The 13034-nt window shown below is 43.5% G+C and overlaps 2 protein-coding genes across 2 annotated transcripts; both read left to right on the top strand.

Annotated features, from left to right (window-relative positions):
* Positions 1-5700: 5700 nt before the first annotated feature.
* On the top strand, positions 5701-7221 carry LOC127338988 (protein STRICTOSIDINE SYNTHASE-LIKE 10-like). Its single transcript, XM_051364907.2, has 3 exons — positions 5701-5957; positions 6047-6322; positions 6747-7221. The coding sequence occupies exons 1-3, from the start codon at positions 5710-5712 to the stop codon at positions 7219-7221; spliced, it is 999 nt and encodes a 332-aa protein (XP_051220867.1). The 5' UTR covers positions 5701-5709.
* A 3246-nt stretch (positions 7222-10467) lies between these two features.
* On the top strand, positions 10468-11637 carry LOC127340527 (uncharacterized). Its single transcript, XM_051366269.1, has one exon. It carries the CDS (start codon positions 10468-10470, stop codon positions 11635-11637), a length of 1170 nt encoding a protein of 389 aa, XP_051222229.1.
* The last annotated feature ends 1397 nt before the right edge of the window (positions 11638-13034 follow it).

Genomic DNA, 13034 nt, shown 5'->3' with positions numbered 1-13034 from the left:
ATCTCTGCAAAACTTTATCAAGGTTTCGCAAGCAATTATCAAAAGAATTCCCATAGACAGCAAAATCATCCATGAATACCTCTATAATATTCTCACAAAAGCCATGAAAAATAGCAGACATGCATCTTTGAAAAGTAGCAGGAGCATTACATAAACCAAAAGGCATACGTCTATAAGCATAAGTTCCATAGGGACAAGTGAAAGTGGTTTTCTCTCGATCTTTAGCTTTAACAGCAATCTGTGAGAACCCAGAATAACCATCAAGAAAGCAAAAATGAGTATTTTTAGACAGCCTTTCTAACATTTGATCAATAAAGGGTAAAGGGTAATGATCTTTCTTAGTAACCTTATTAACTTTTCGATAATCAATGCCCATTCTATACCCTACAACTACTCTTTGAGGGATGAGCTCATCATTATCATTAGGCACAACAGTCATTCCTCCTTTCTTAGGAACACAATGCACAGGACTAACCCATCTACTATCAGCAATAGGATATATAATACCAGCTTCAAGAAGTTTTAATACCTCATTCCTTACCACATCCTTCATCTTAGGAATTAGACGACGCTGATGTTCAACAACAGGCTTTGCATCATCTTCCATGTTGATAACATGTTGGCAAATAGTGGGAGAAATCCCCTTCAAATCATCAAGAATATAGCCAATAGCTCCTCGGTGTTTCTTCAATATTTCCAATAACCTTTCTTCTTCAAATTCTGAAATCTTAGAACTAATAATAACAAGATATATTTTCTTATCATCAATATGAGCATACTTAAGATTATCAGGTAGTGGCTTCAAATCGAAAACAGGATCTTCCTTTGGTGGTGGTGTTGTACCTAAATCTTCAACCGGCAAGTCATGTTTAAGAATAGGTTGACGAAGGAAAATTTCATCAAGCTCATTTCTTTCTTCCCTAAAGACTTCACTCTCACTATCCTCCAAATGTTGCTGCAAAGGATTATTAGGAGCAAGAGCAATAGACGCACATTGTTCAATTCTAAAATCATTATTAGGCAATTCAGCTTTATAAGGAGTTTTGGCAAATTTAGAGAAATTAAACTCATAAGATTCACCAGCAAATTTAGTCACAATTTTTTCCTTCTTGCAATCTATAACAGCTCCACAAGTATTTAGAAAAGGTCTACCAAAAATAATAGGACAAGACTTACTAGCAGCAGAACCAAGTACCAAAAAGTCAGCAGGATATTTAATCTTACCACATAGAACTTCCACATCTCGAACAATACCAATAGGAGAGATAGTTTCTCTATTATCTAGCCGAATAACCACATCAATATTTTCAAGTTCACAAGAACCAATTTCATGCATAATCTCCGTATAAAGCTCATAAGGAATGGCACTGATACTTGCACCAATGTCGCATAAACCATAATAACAATGATCACCAATTCTAACAGAGAGCATAGGAACACTAGCTTTCCTAGACTTATTAGGATGCGAAACAATATTAGAAGCATCTTCACAGAAAATAATATGACCATCTTCTACATTTTCAGTCACAAGATCCTTAACTATTGCAATAGCAGGTTCAACCTTTATTTATTCTTCAGGTTCTATAGGTTTCTTTGCACTTTTATTAACCGCACTAGTTATAACAGAATACTCCTTCATTTTAGCAGGAAAAGGAGTTTTTTCAATATATGCTTCAGGAAGAATATGATCAACAGTTTCAATTATAGCACATTTATTTATAGATGAATCAGTTTTATCTTTGTATGGTTCATGATACTTATCAAAATTCTTCTTAGGCAATTCAAAGTGAGAGGCAAAAGCTTTATAAAAGTTTGCAACGACTTGAGAATCCAGACCATAAGTAGCACTCATATTACGAAATTTATCAGTCTCCATAAAAACTTCAATGCATTTATAATCATAGTTTATACCTGACTCTCTATCTTTGTCGTTCTCCCATCCTTCAGTATTCTCCTGGATTCGATCAAGAAGGTCCCTTTTAAACTCTTCTTTGTTGCGTGTAAATGATCCAGAACAAGAAGTATCCAGAAAAGTCTTATCTTGAAAAGACAGTCTTGCATAGAAATTATTAATAATAATATTACCAGGAAGCTCATGAATGGGGCATTTGAGCATTAAAGACTTCAATCTCCCCCATGCTTGGGCAATACTCTCTCCATCATGAGGCCAGAAATTATATATGCGGTTCCGGTCTTTGTGAATTTCACTTGGAGGATAGAATTTAGAATAAAATAGAGGCAAAATATCCTTCCAATCAAGAGAATCACCATTCTTCAGCAGTTTATACCAATGCGCCGCTTTACCAGACAGCGATATAGAGAATAGTTTCTTTCTAACTTCATCCATAGCAATACCTGCACATTTGAATAACCCGCATAATTCATGTAAAAAACAGTAAATGATCGCCAGGATGGACAGTTCCATCCCCTTCATAGCGGTTATCCACAACACGTTCAATAATTTTCATAGGTATTTTGTATGGAACCTCTTTCTCACCTGGCGCCTCATCCACTACCTTTGCAGTAGTAGTAGATTTTCCAAATAGGAATTCAAGAGAAGATCTCTCCATAATGAATTATAGCAGCAGGTAGAAATAAAATCAGCACGTAAAGTAAAAGTTTTCCTTACCAATTCCACTTACCAATAGCGCTTCACTCCCCGGCAACGGCGCCAGAAAATAGTCTTGATGACCCACAAGTATAGGGGGTGTATCGTAGTATTTTCGATAAATAAGAGTGTCGAACCCAACAAGGAGCAGAAGGTGTTGACAAACAGTTTCGATGAAGGATTCACTGTAAATGCTCACAGACAAGTATTCAGGGGGTTTTAATATAGTAGATGAATAAAGTACAAGTAAGTAAAATGCGAGAGTAATAATTGCAGCGAGTGACCCAATCCTTTTTAGCACAAAGGACAAGCCGGTTTGTTTACTTATAATGACCAAACGTTCTTGAGGACACACGGGAATTTAGTCTAGTGCTTTCGCTTCATATAGCTGATTAATCTTCATTGTTTTGATAAGTGTTATGTGGGTGAACCTATGCTAATGCACCGCCCTTCCTAGGACTAATACATACTTGTGATTATACCCCTTGCAAGCATCCGCAAATACAAGAAAGTAATTAAGATAAATCTAACCACAGCCTTAAACTCTGAGATCCTGCTATCCCTCCTGCATCGATATACCAACGGGGGTTTAGGTTTCTGTCACTCCGGCAACCCCACAATTAGCAAACGAATACAAGATGTATTCCCCTAGGCCCATAAAGGTGAAGTATCATGTAGTCGACGTTCACATGACACCACTAGAAGAATAACACCACAACTTAAATATCATAACATTGAATATTACCCAACATAATTCACTACTAACATTTAGACTTCACCCATGTCCTCAAGAACTAAACGAACTACTCACGAGACATCATATGGAACATGATCAGAGGTGATATGATGATGAATAACAATCTGAACATAAATCTTGGTTCAATGGTTTCACCCAATAGCATCAATAACAAGTAGAAATCAATACCGGGAGAGTTTCCCCTATCAAACAATCAAGATCCAACCCTAATTGTTACAGCGGTGACGAGGTGCAGCGGTGGAGATGGCGGTGATGATGATGGAGATGATGGTGATGATGATCCCAATGATGTCCAGCTCGATGACGGTGACGATGTCGTCGATTTCCCCCTCCGGGAGGGAATTTCCCCGGCGGATTTCAGCCTGCCGGAGAGCTCTTTTCTCTCTGGTGTTTTCCGCCCCGCAGAGGCGGCTGTGACTCTTCGCGACTATCCCCTGGAGCTTAGGTTTTCGGGACGAAGAAGTACGCGAAGGAGAGGAGGCCAGAGGGGTCTGTGGGCCCCCTCCCCACAAGGCGGCGCGGCCAGGCCTGGGCCCGCGCCGGCCAATGGGGGGGCCCATGGCGGCCCTCCTCGGCTCCTCCTTCTCGCTGTCTCCGTCTTCTGGAAAAATAAGATTTTCCGTATAATTTCCGTCAATTGCTGATCTTCCGAAATATTGCATTCTGACGGTGCTTTTTCCAGCAGAATCCTGACTCCGGTGCGCGATTCTCCAATAATCATGAAACATGCAAAATAGATGAAATAACATAAGTATCATCTCTAAATATGAAATATATCAATGAATAACAGTAAATTATGATATAAAATAGTGATGCAAATGGACGTATCATTCCTCAGCTTTCCAGTGAGATGCAACCACTATAATTTTTGTGTATAGCTCATCTCTAGTTCAGTTAAGTAATAATTGTGAAGTATTTTATATTGCTTCTTTCATCTAAATTTGAAACTAAAGGTTTTATCTAGTGGAAAAGTAGTTCTTTTTCCTGGTAGTAGAAATCATGTTTTGCCTATCAAATAGCCAGGGGAAAATCTCCAAATTGACACAAGTGCAGTATATATCCCAATGGAAGTAAATAGAGGGTTGATTAGATTCAAAGTTTCCAGTCCATGGAGTATAACATGATCTATTTTCTCAATTTCCATATCATCCCAGCTTTTTATCCTACCGGAAAAAAATCCCGAGTAACATGGCCCGGCCCGGAGGTTGGGCCGCTTGGGAAATCTCGCCACCAGGCCCATCGGCTGCCCAGAAGCTCTGCCTCGCCGTCATCCTCCTAATGATCGGATGTACATGCCGCACGGCACCCGCGAACGACGACGACGTGGAAGGTCAGGGAAGAACATGATGGAAGCTCTCTTGCTAGAGTCAGTGCAACGCGTACCGGATAATGGGCCCCAGTCTAGAGATCTGCAAGGTCTGGAGGGCATGGCCGCGGTGGCGTGACCGGTGACCCACGGCAGGGCGTGTCGACGCTGACAACGGCAAACTCATACTACAACTAGGCCTTTTTTCAAAGTTATGTACTCCCGCCGGACAAAAATAATCGACGTGAAGTTAAACTTACCAAGTACACCATGCATGCATGTTGGGACGTCGATTAAAAAAGAACGAAGGTATGCTCCCTTTAGTTTGAACTGTAACTTTAATATATTTTGGAATGTCAAAAAATTTCAACCGAAAATTTCATGTGTACATCTTCAAATGCTAAGTGCGCATAAAGTCTTTACATGAAAAATCAACTTTTGTTTGGGTTGTGTAAAAAAGACAAAATTGAGTACTAAAAATAAGGTTTTTTTTAGACTTGTTTTGTCTTTTTTACATCGATCACAAAAAATATCGGTTTGTCGCGAAACTGCACGGACGCACATAGATTGTTAAGATGTACATGCGAAATTTTTTGTTAGAATTTTTTAATAATTAGAAATATATATTTTGGGTGAAGGGAGCATATGCACCCAAGATTTCCGCGAAGGTAGTAGGTAGTAGGAAATGTAGGATTAATAGAGTCGTTTCGTGGATGAAACAAACTCTGTTCGGCAGGCGGAAACCAAAGGGATTTCCAACTAACGTTCACATCCGCCTCGATCCCCATCCATCGTGTACGTACAACATGGATCGACCCATCGGGTGGATCCATCGATCGATAAAATTGTCGCCCACGTAAAAAGAAGGAATACTGCTCCCCTAGGACGGTGGACTCTCCGATATAAAAGCATGCTCCCCTAGGATGGTGGACTCTCCCGTATAAAAACATGCTCCTATGACGGTGGACTCTCTCATATAAAAACAACCATTAGGCAAAGGTTTTCAGCCGCAAAAAGTTTCGACGAAGATTGCTGGTGATGGGGCCGAACATGGTAGCCATGGTCGCCCTTGCCTGCCTGATATCGGTAGCCATGGCCGAACAGGTTAAGACGACTAACACGAGCTCTAGCCACCATCTCCCGCTGCCTGATGGGGTCAGCGGCGCCGAGAGCCTCGCTTTCTACGGGAAGGATGGGATCTACACCGGCGTCTCTGACGGCCGTGTTCTCAAGTGGCGCGGCCGCGCCGCCGGCTGGAGCACCTTCGCGTATAACTCCAATTTCAGGTTGGTATATACTATTAATAAGCATCGCATAGCATAATAAATTGTGATTAGTTAGATGTATTTTAATTTTGTGTGACTTGCACCTGTAGGAAACTTCCTCTATGCTCAGATTCTTCGGTGCCTTCGCAAGAGAAGGAGAGCAAATGCGGGCGACCGCTTGGTGTCGAGTTCTACAGGAAAACCGGCGAACTATACATCGCGGATGCATACTTTGGGCTCATGAAGGTAGGGCCGAATGGCGGTGAAGCCGAGGTGCTAGCGAAAGAGGCGGACGGTGTCCCCTTCCACTTTGTCAACGGCCTCGCGGTTGATCAGGCTACTGGCGATGTGTACTTCACCGATAGTAGCCTCAACTTCACTCGGAGGTACTCCCTCCGTCCACAAATAAGTGTACGTGCGCGGTTTTCAAGATACATTATGGAGTGAAGTAAAAAATGCATTGGGTTTTATCGAAAAAAAAAATGCATTGGGAAGATGCATCACCCCTCTTTAATTAGTTCACCTCCAATGAGCTAAGTGCTTGTAGAAAACAAGAAGAACATATGGTCAATATTATTGGGTTCGATTTCCGTGCGATGAGAGAGAAGCAATTAAAGTGCATAGGAGTACACTCTTTTGTGGACAAAGTTTAGGGCTAGATGTCCACTTATTTGTGGACGGAGGGAGTACACCTGATCATGTCGCAAATTACTCGTGACACGCACAGCAGTCTGAATTAGGAGTAATTTATAGATACCAGTAGAATATACTTAGCAATTATGGGTGTGATGGATCTATATATATGTGCAGGTTTAACTTGGGGATAACGATCACCAACGATACCAGCGGTCGCCTGCTCAAGTACGACGCACAGACAAAGCATGTCACGGTACTCGAGGCCAATCTCCCGTACCCGAACGGCGTCGCGCTCAGCCACGACAGTAAGCATCTGGTGGTGGCGCACACGTGGCCATGCCAGGCGTTCAGGTACTGGCTCAAGGGACCCATGGCCGGCCAGTATGAGCTCTTCGCGGAGCTCCCCGGGTACCCGGACAACGTGAGGCCAGACAACCAAGGTGGTTTCTGGGTGGCGCTGAACCGGGAGAGGCTGCAGCAGGCTCCGGTGAAGAAGCATTTGGTCGGCGTGCGTCTAAACGCTGACGGCAAGGAGGTCGAGGAGCTGACGGCCATCTGGGATGTCACGCTCAGCGAGGTCGCGACCTTCAACGGCAAGCTCTGGCTCGGTTCCGTCGACCTTGACTACATCGGCGTGCTTGCTATTTGATTTAAGGTTTACGTGCTAGGTTCGGTTTATTACAGTATCGTCGTTGCCCATCTTCTAATTAGCTACTAGAAGAAGAAGAGTTAAAAATCTACTAGAGTACTAGTTTCGAATGGTTTCATGTCAACCTGCATTCATTTCTATACAGATGTAATATTAATGGATATATACATTACACACTCGTATTAATTTTCTTTCTGTTCAATCTTTCAAAATCGCATGTATTTAAGATTGTCAGGAAGAGATGAAACAAGACAACAAAAACGTGTTTGGCGGTGCAGCGCAATTCTTCCATCGGAAAAGCTAAAATGATATAAAATTGTGATGCTTATTCGAAGGGGCGTATTGGGCGTTGCAGGAGATTTTTTACCGGATCGCCACCTCCTCCAGCTGACATGTGTCCATATCTGACCTAAAACCCACAATTACTTCTACGTAGCGAAAACTCTTTTTTTTGCTTGAACATGGCAAAAAATTATTTGACAAAAAGCAAAAGAAAATACCCTTAGACGACCTTGTCAGACATATGGTAGAAAACAAGTTATACTATTGTAGCATGGTTGCCACATTTTTTTTCCCGTGGGTTAAAAAGGTGCAAACAACATTGCTAGCATTCCGAGGAAAGCAAATGTAGCAGAAATAAAAGGGATATTTTATAATATACCACACTTTACTTTGATTCTCTATTATTTACCATGTGACCACCACATGTCAGTGACAATGACAGGTGGTGGTCATGTGGTAAATAATAAAGAATCAAAGTAAAGTTTGGTATATTATAAAATTCCCCAAATAAAATAAGTAGCAAATCCTCGTCCACTTCAGCAAAATCCCCAAAAATGTGATTCCCAATGTAGCAAATGTGGAGTATCGTTGGTAGCAGCCCTGGCCACCGGTGGTAGCAACTCCGTACAACACTTGCAGCATCGTCGGACCCTAGCATGTAGAATCATCGGCTCCATCTCATCGCAGCACCGAGCACCACTGGTAGAAACCCAGGCTATTGTTGGTAGCAAATGTGCCCAGCACTTGCAGTATCGTCGACCCTACCTTCACAACATCCAACTCCTGGTCTCTTCCCCTCCAACTCAAGAGTCATCGAAGTCCCTGCATGGTGGGTTACCGGCTCACCTTTGGCCCCAATCCAACCTCAATGGCTATCGTGGCGGCGTTAGATGTTGCTCCGCCCACACGTGCACCAAACATTGTTGCACGAGACGACACGGCAGGACATCCCTTCCCCAACATCCAATCATCTTCCATGGCTCGCACTGGACGCTGCTTTGTGCTTGCATCGACTCTTGCTTCCTAGAAGGGCACCCGCATCGACGACCCATGCACTACCCGCCAGCGACCAAAAACCCCACGCCACCATGGTGTCCGCCCCCATTCTGTGTGACTCCCTCGTCAATAAGATCCTCTGATCCCCTTGACGTGGGCATGACCCGTCGGTTGCCCACTCTTAACATACCTCATGCGACATAACCGGAGACCTACCTGATGACCTGCTAAGGACCATGAAGCCCAACATGATCTGACAACTATGAAGCATTCAAGACCAATGTTTCTGACGTGCAGAACAAGGACATGCGTAAGACAGGGGACCCTAGAGTACTCCTTTAACTTGTAATTGACCCAGACACGCTACCTAAAACCTAGCCTTTATATAAAGGCTAGGAGGGGTCAGCGGGCAAGAGACGCTTAGTAGACCACAAAATTAAGTATACCTAAAAAAATTCACCAGCGGTAGTTAGATCATCATGATTATTCCATGAAAATACTCTGTTAAATTGCTTCCACTAAAAAGCAGTGCTTCCTTGGTCGAAAATTTGGTGCAGTGACCGGAAAAACTGTACTAATTAATTGGGTGCAACTAGTAATCAGGCGACTGAGACTTATTAAGTCTCAGTCACCTGATGTCAGCGTGTTGATTCTGAGCGTTTGTTACTCAGGATTAGCTTTAGTACTAAAACAGATCGGCTTAACCTAACGTTCTGCTAGGCCACTCCATTCTAGAGCTTTTATTTTCTTCCCATCTACCGTGTTAGTTACTCGTAAGAGATACATGATTTTTTTTTCATACCCGGACGTGCCTTCCCAGCCGATGAACAAGGGAGCGTTTGGAGTGTCTGAAAACTATCCGTTACACCCTTGTGAATAAGGAAATATCAGTTACAACTCAAATATAACTGAAAAGTTTGTAGTTGCAGCCCACATGCAATAAGATAATTTTCAATTGCAATCTACATCGAACTGATTTTTTTTATTTGCGGCCCACATGCAATTTGGAAAATCTCAGTTGCGACGCACATGTAACAACAAAAGTCGCAATTGCAACCTACATGCAACCTAAAAAATCTTAGTTGTGGCTCACATGCAAGTGAGATGATCTTAGTTGCGACCTAGATGCAACTGGAAAAATCTCAGTTGCAACCCACAACAAGAAAAGTCTGAATTGCAATCTACATGGATCTGAAAAAACTCAATTGCGACCCAGGTGCAACTGAAAAAAACTCAGTTGCGACCAACATGCAACTGAAAAAATCTCAGTTGCATAGGACATACAAAAAGAAAAGCTGAACGCTAGATGCTACAAGGGCTCGGAAACGAAGCAAAACAAAGCATCCCATGAAAGCACAACAGCCCACAACAAAGCAATAGCTAGGGGCATGCGGCCAAAAACTCAATGTACAACGTCGGTGTACAAAAATGATGGCCAACAACGAAAAAGCAAGTTTGCACGAATTTTGATGCACTTAATTAGGTGACTGAGACTTGTTAAATCTCAGGCGCCTGATTTCCAGCCAGAGCGTAATTAATTTGCTACTATGTTTTAATAGTCAGAAACAACTCATAATTTTCAAAACGTAAGATTTCTTTGGATAGATGGCTGATTTTTTTATTTTTTTTTGAGGCGGGATAGATCGCTGCTTTATGGGAGCAGTTACAGGAGAAATAATCAGACCTAAAACCATGCCCAAATAATGTCTGGCAGTTACAGGGAATCAAATGATCTGCATGCATCCTATGGCAGTAAACGGGTATTCAAGCTCTCGTAAATCGCACTGAAAGCCCCAAAGCCAAATTATTATTTTCATTTCATTTTCTCAAACCCTCTTTACAGTCCCCATAAGAACACGTTCCGTCGAGGCAGAGCAGTTTCCTCCGTCGCACTACAAAAGGAACGCCAACCGCTTTAGCGTATGTGAGACGCACAATCCCATCTGCCACCATCGCTAGAACGAACCAATGTCCGGCGACGGCCGGCACGCCCGCGTCCGGCGCGGGTGGTCCGACCTCCCAGGCGACGTCCTCGACATGGTTTACCGCCGGTGCTGTTCCTCGCGGTACGACCACATCCGCTTCGCCGCAGTCTGCACGTCCTGGAGCGCCGTCGCGTCGTGGCACCCGAAGCCGCCCGCCCTCCCACTCCTGCTCCCATCCACGGGCGACGCCAAGCGCGACCGGAAGGCGCGGGCGTACATCCTCGAGGACGGCAGAGCCTTGCGCCGCCCGCTTCCAGGGTTTCCATGGGGCAAGCGGATCGTCGGGTCCCACGACGGTGGCTGGGTGGCCGCCCTGGCCGGCACTCGCCTCTTCATCATGAATGTCTTCTCAGGCACCCGTGTCGCGCTCTCCGCCAAGCAGAGCATCGTCAGCGTAGAAGAGAACTACATCACGAAGGTCATCTTCTCAGAGGACCCTTCCTCGAGCGGCTGCATCCTCGCCGCGATGACCACGAGGTGCAAGGTAGCGCTCTGCTGGATCGGCCTCGCGGGCGGCGGGTGGCTGACACGAGGATCTACCGGAGATGACCTCACCGACATCGCCTTCTGCAACGGCGGCGCCGATCTGTATGGCCTCTCGCGCCGTGCACTATATAGGTTCGTGATCGGCGCGGACGGAAAAGGGGCTCCCATGGTCACCCTCGTGCACCGAGTACAATTCGAAATGGGCGTCTTCAAAGACTGCTGGGACATGTCCCACGAGAGATACATCTTTGAGTTCCGCGGCAAGCTAGCCATAGCTATGAAGTTCGCACCGAGGATCTGCTGCTGTAAAAATCACTTCTTTAGGGTATTCGAGTTTGACGGCGTCGAGAACAAACCAACAGAGGTGACGAGCTTGGGTGACCATGCCTTGTTCTTGGGGCCGGAATGCAGCAAGGCCGTACACATGCCCCTCACGGGTCGACGCGGCAGGATGGAAAGGAGCCGCATCTACTACTCCGAGAAACAACCATGTCCATGCCACAAGACCAAGTGCTTAGAAAGGTTGGACTTAGGCAGCTACGCCCTGTATTACGGGAAAAACAAGGGCATGTTGAATCACTCGCAGAGAATCGGGTCTTCGGGGTACCATTACTGTCATGAGAACGACACCAATGGTTGCACTTGGCTTCTGCCTCCGGACCTGTAATTCCACTTTCTTGCATGCATGTACCGACCAGGCTTATATCCTACAAATTAAGGTGCAGTATTTGTTATTTTAGAACTTAAAGTTACCTGGTGTACACAGGTAAGGAGCTAGTATAGTATATATCTCACATTGTTCTTGTTTAGTACTACTACATGACTGAAATTAATTTCTGGCATCCATCCGATAGCACTTATAAGTAATCTGCGCTTGCAACATATACTGTTAACCTATCTACAAGAACATGCTTACATACACAAGGAGCTAGTAGTCAAGATGAAAAGGTGTAGACATGTTGTTCTCGACAACCAAGTTTCCTGATGTGAAGGAGTGAAAGCTTTTCTATGTTTGAAACTTGTGTACGTACATGCTATCAATTTCCAGCGTATCGAGTTTCTCATGTTATATATTTTTTTTCCGAAATACATGTTATATGTTGTGCATATATACATCATATGTCTTCGATATTTAGCAAAATAAATTACAAAATTGTGATATCCAGAAAACAATTGTGATACACATTATGGAAAGTACTATTATGTATCATGCTGCTGCTATCGATGCGTCATTTAAAAAATTATTATTATTAGGTTTTTTAATTTTATAAACAGTATGCTTTTTTTATTTTTCAAAAATATTACGGCATCTGGAGAATCCTGAAAGTGACATCTCGGGCTACGCTAACCCAACAAGTAGAAACCTTGGGCCCCGCCTAGGAACATAATAAGTCGGACCAGCCTTACCCAGGTGGACTGGTCGGGCTGGCCTAACCCGACTGAAGTCGCTGGACAGGACATCGGCCCAGCGATACTAGATATAATTTAATATCCTCATGAAGACAATGACTAGAAATAAATTTACACCTACCTTTCCTCACAGAGACAAAGACGTAACCAGGAGATGATACAGATGTTCTTCTTTTCTTCTTTTATGAATCTTTCTCTTCATTCGTATTTGTCCCTAAAATGTATGTATACATATGAGGTATCAGATGTGTAATATAACTGAGATGTGGTACTGTATTTGCATGAGTGTTTAGCTAGGCATACAACTGCCACTATCATGGTTTGCATATAAAACTAGTCGGTTCTGTATAAAAACATTTGCCATGTACACAATCGGCATACGAGGAAAGAAAAAAAAATACAACTTTTACTATGGTTGGGGAATTTAGGAGCCGTTGAAGCTACTTAATCTGATGGTGGGAAAAAGAGTAGTGCTAGGAAGTACTGGAAAGTAAGTAGCGGTAAGTACATGAAAGTATTGGAATTATTGATTTATATTAATTTGATAGAAGGGTAGCTATGTAATTTCGTGTTCAGATGGCATCTCCCATCAATCTGACTTCAGTCTCCATTCCGTCGAGACATGGAGCCGCCGCCATGTCCCCTCCCCGCGTT

Source organism: Lolium perenne, chromosome 3 (assembly GCF_019359855.2).
Source record: "Lolium perenne isolate Kyuss_39 chromosome 3, Kyuss_2.0, whole genome shotgun sequence".
NCBI lineage: Eukaryota > Viridiplantae > Streptophyta > Magnoliopsida > Poales > Poaceae > Lolium > Lolium perenne.
Note: the sequence above shows the minus strand (reverse complement) of the source record. Positions and strands in the feature narration are given on the sequence as shown.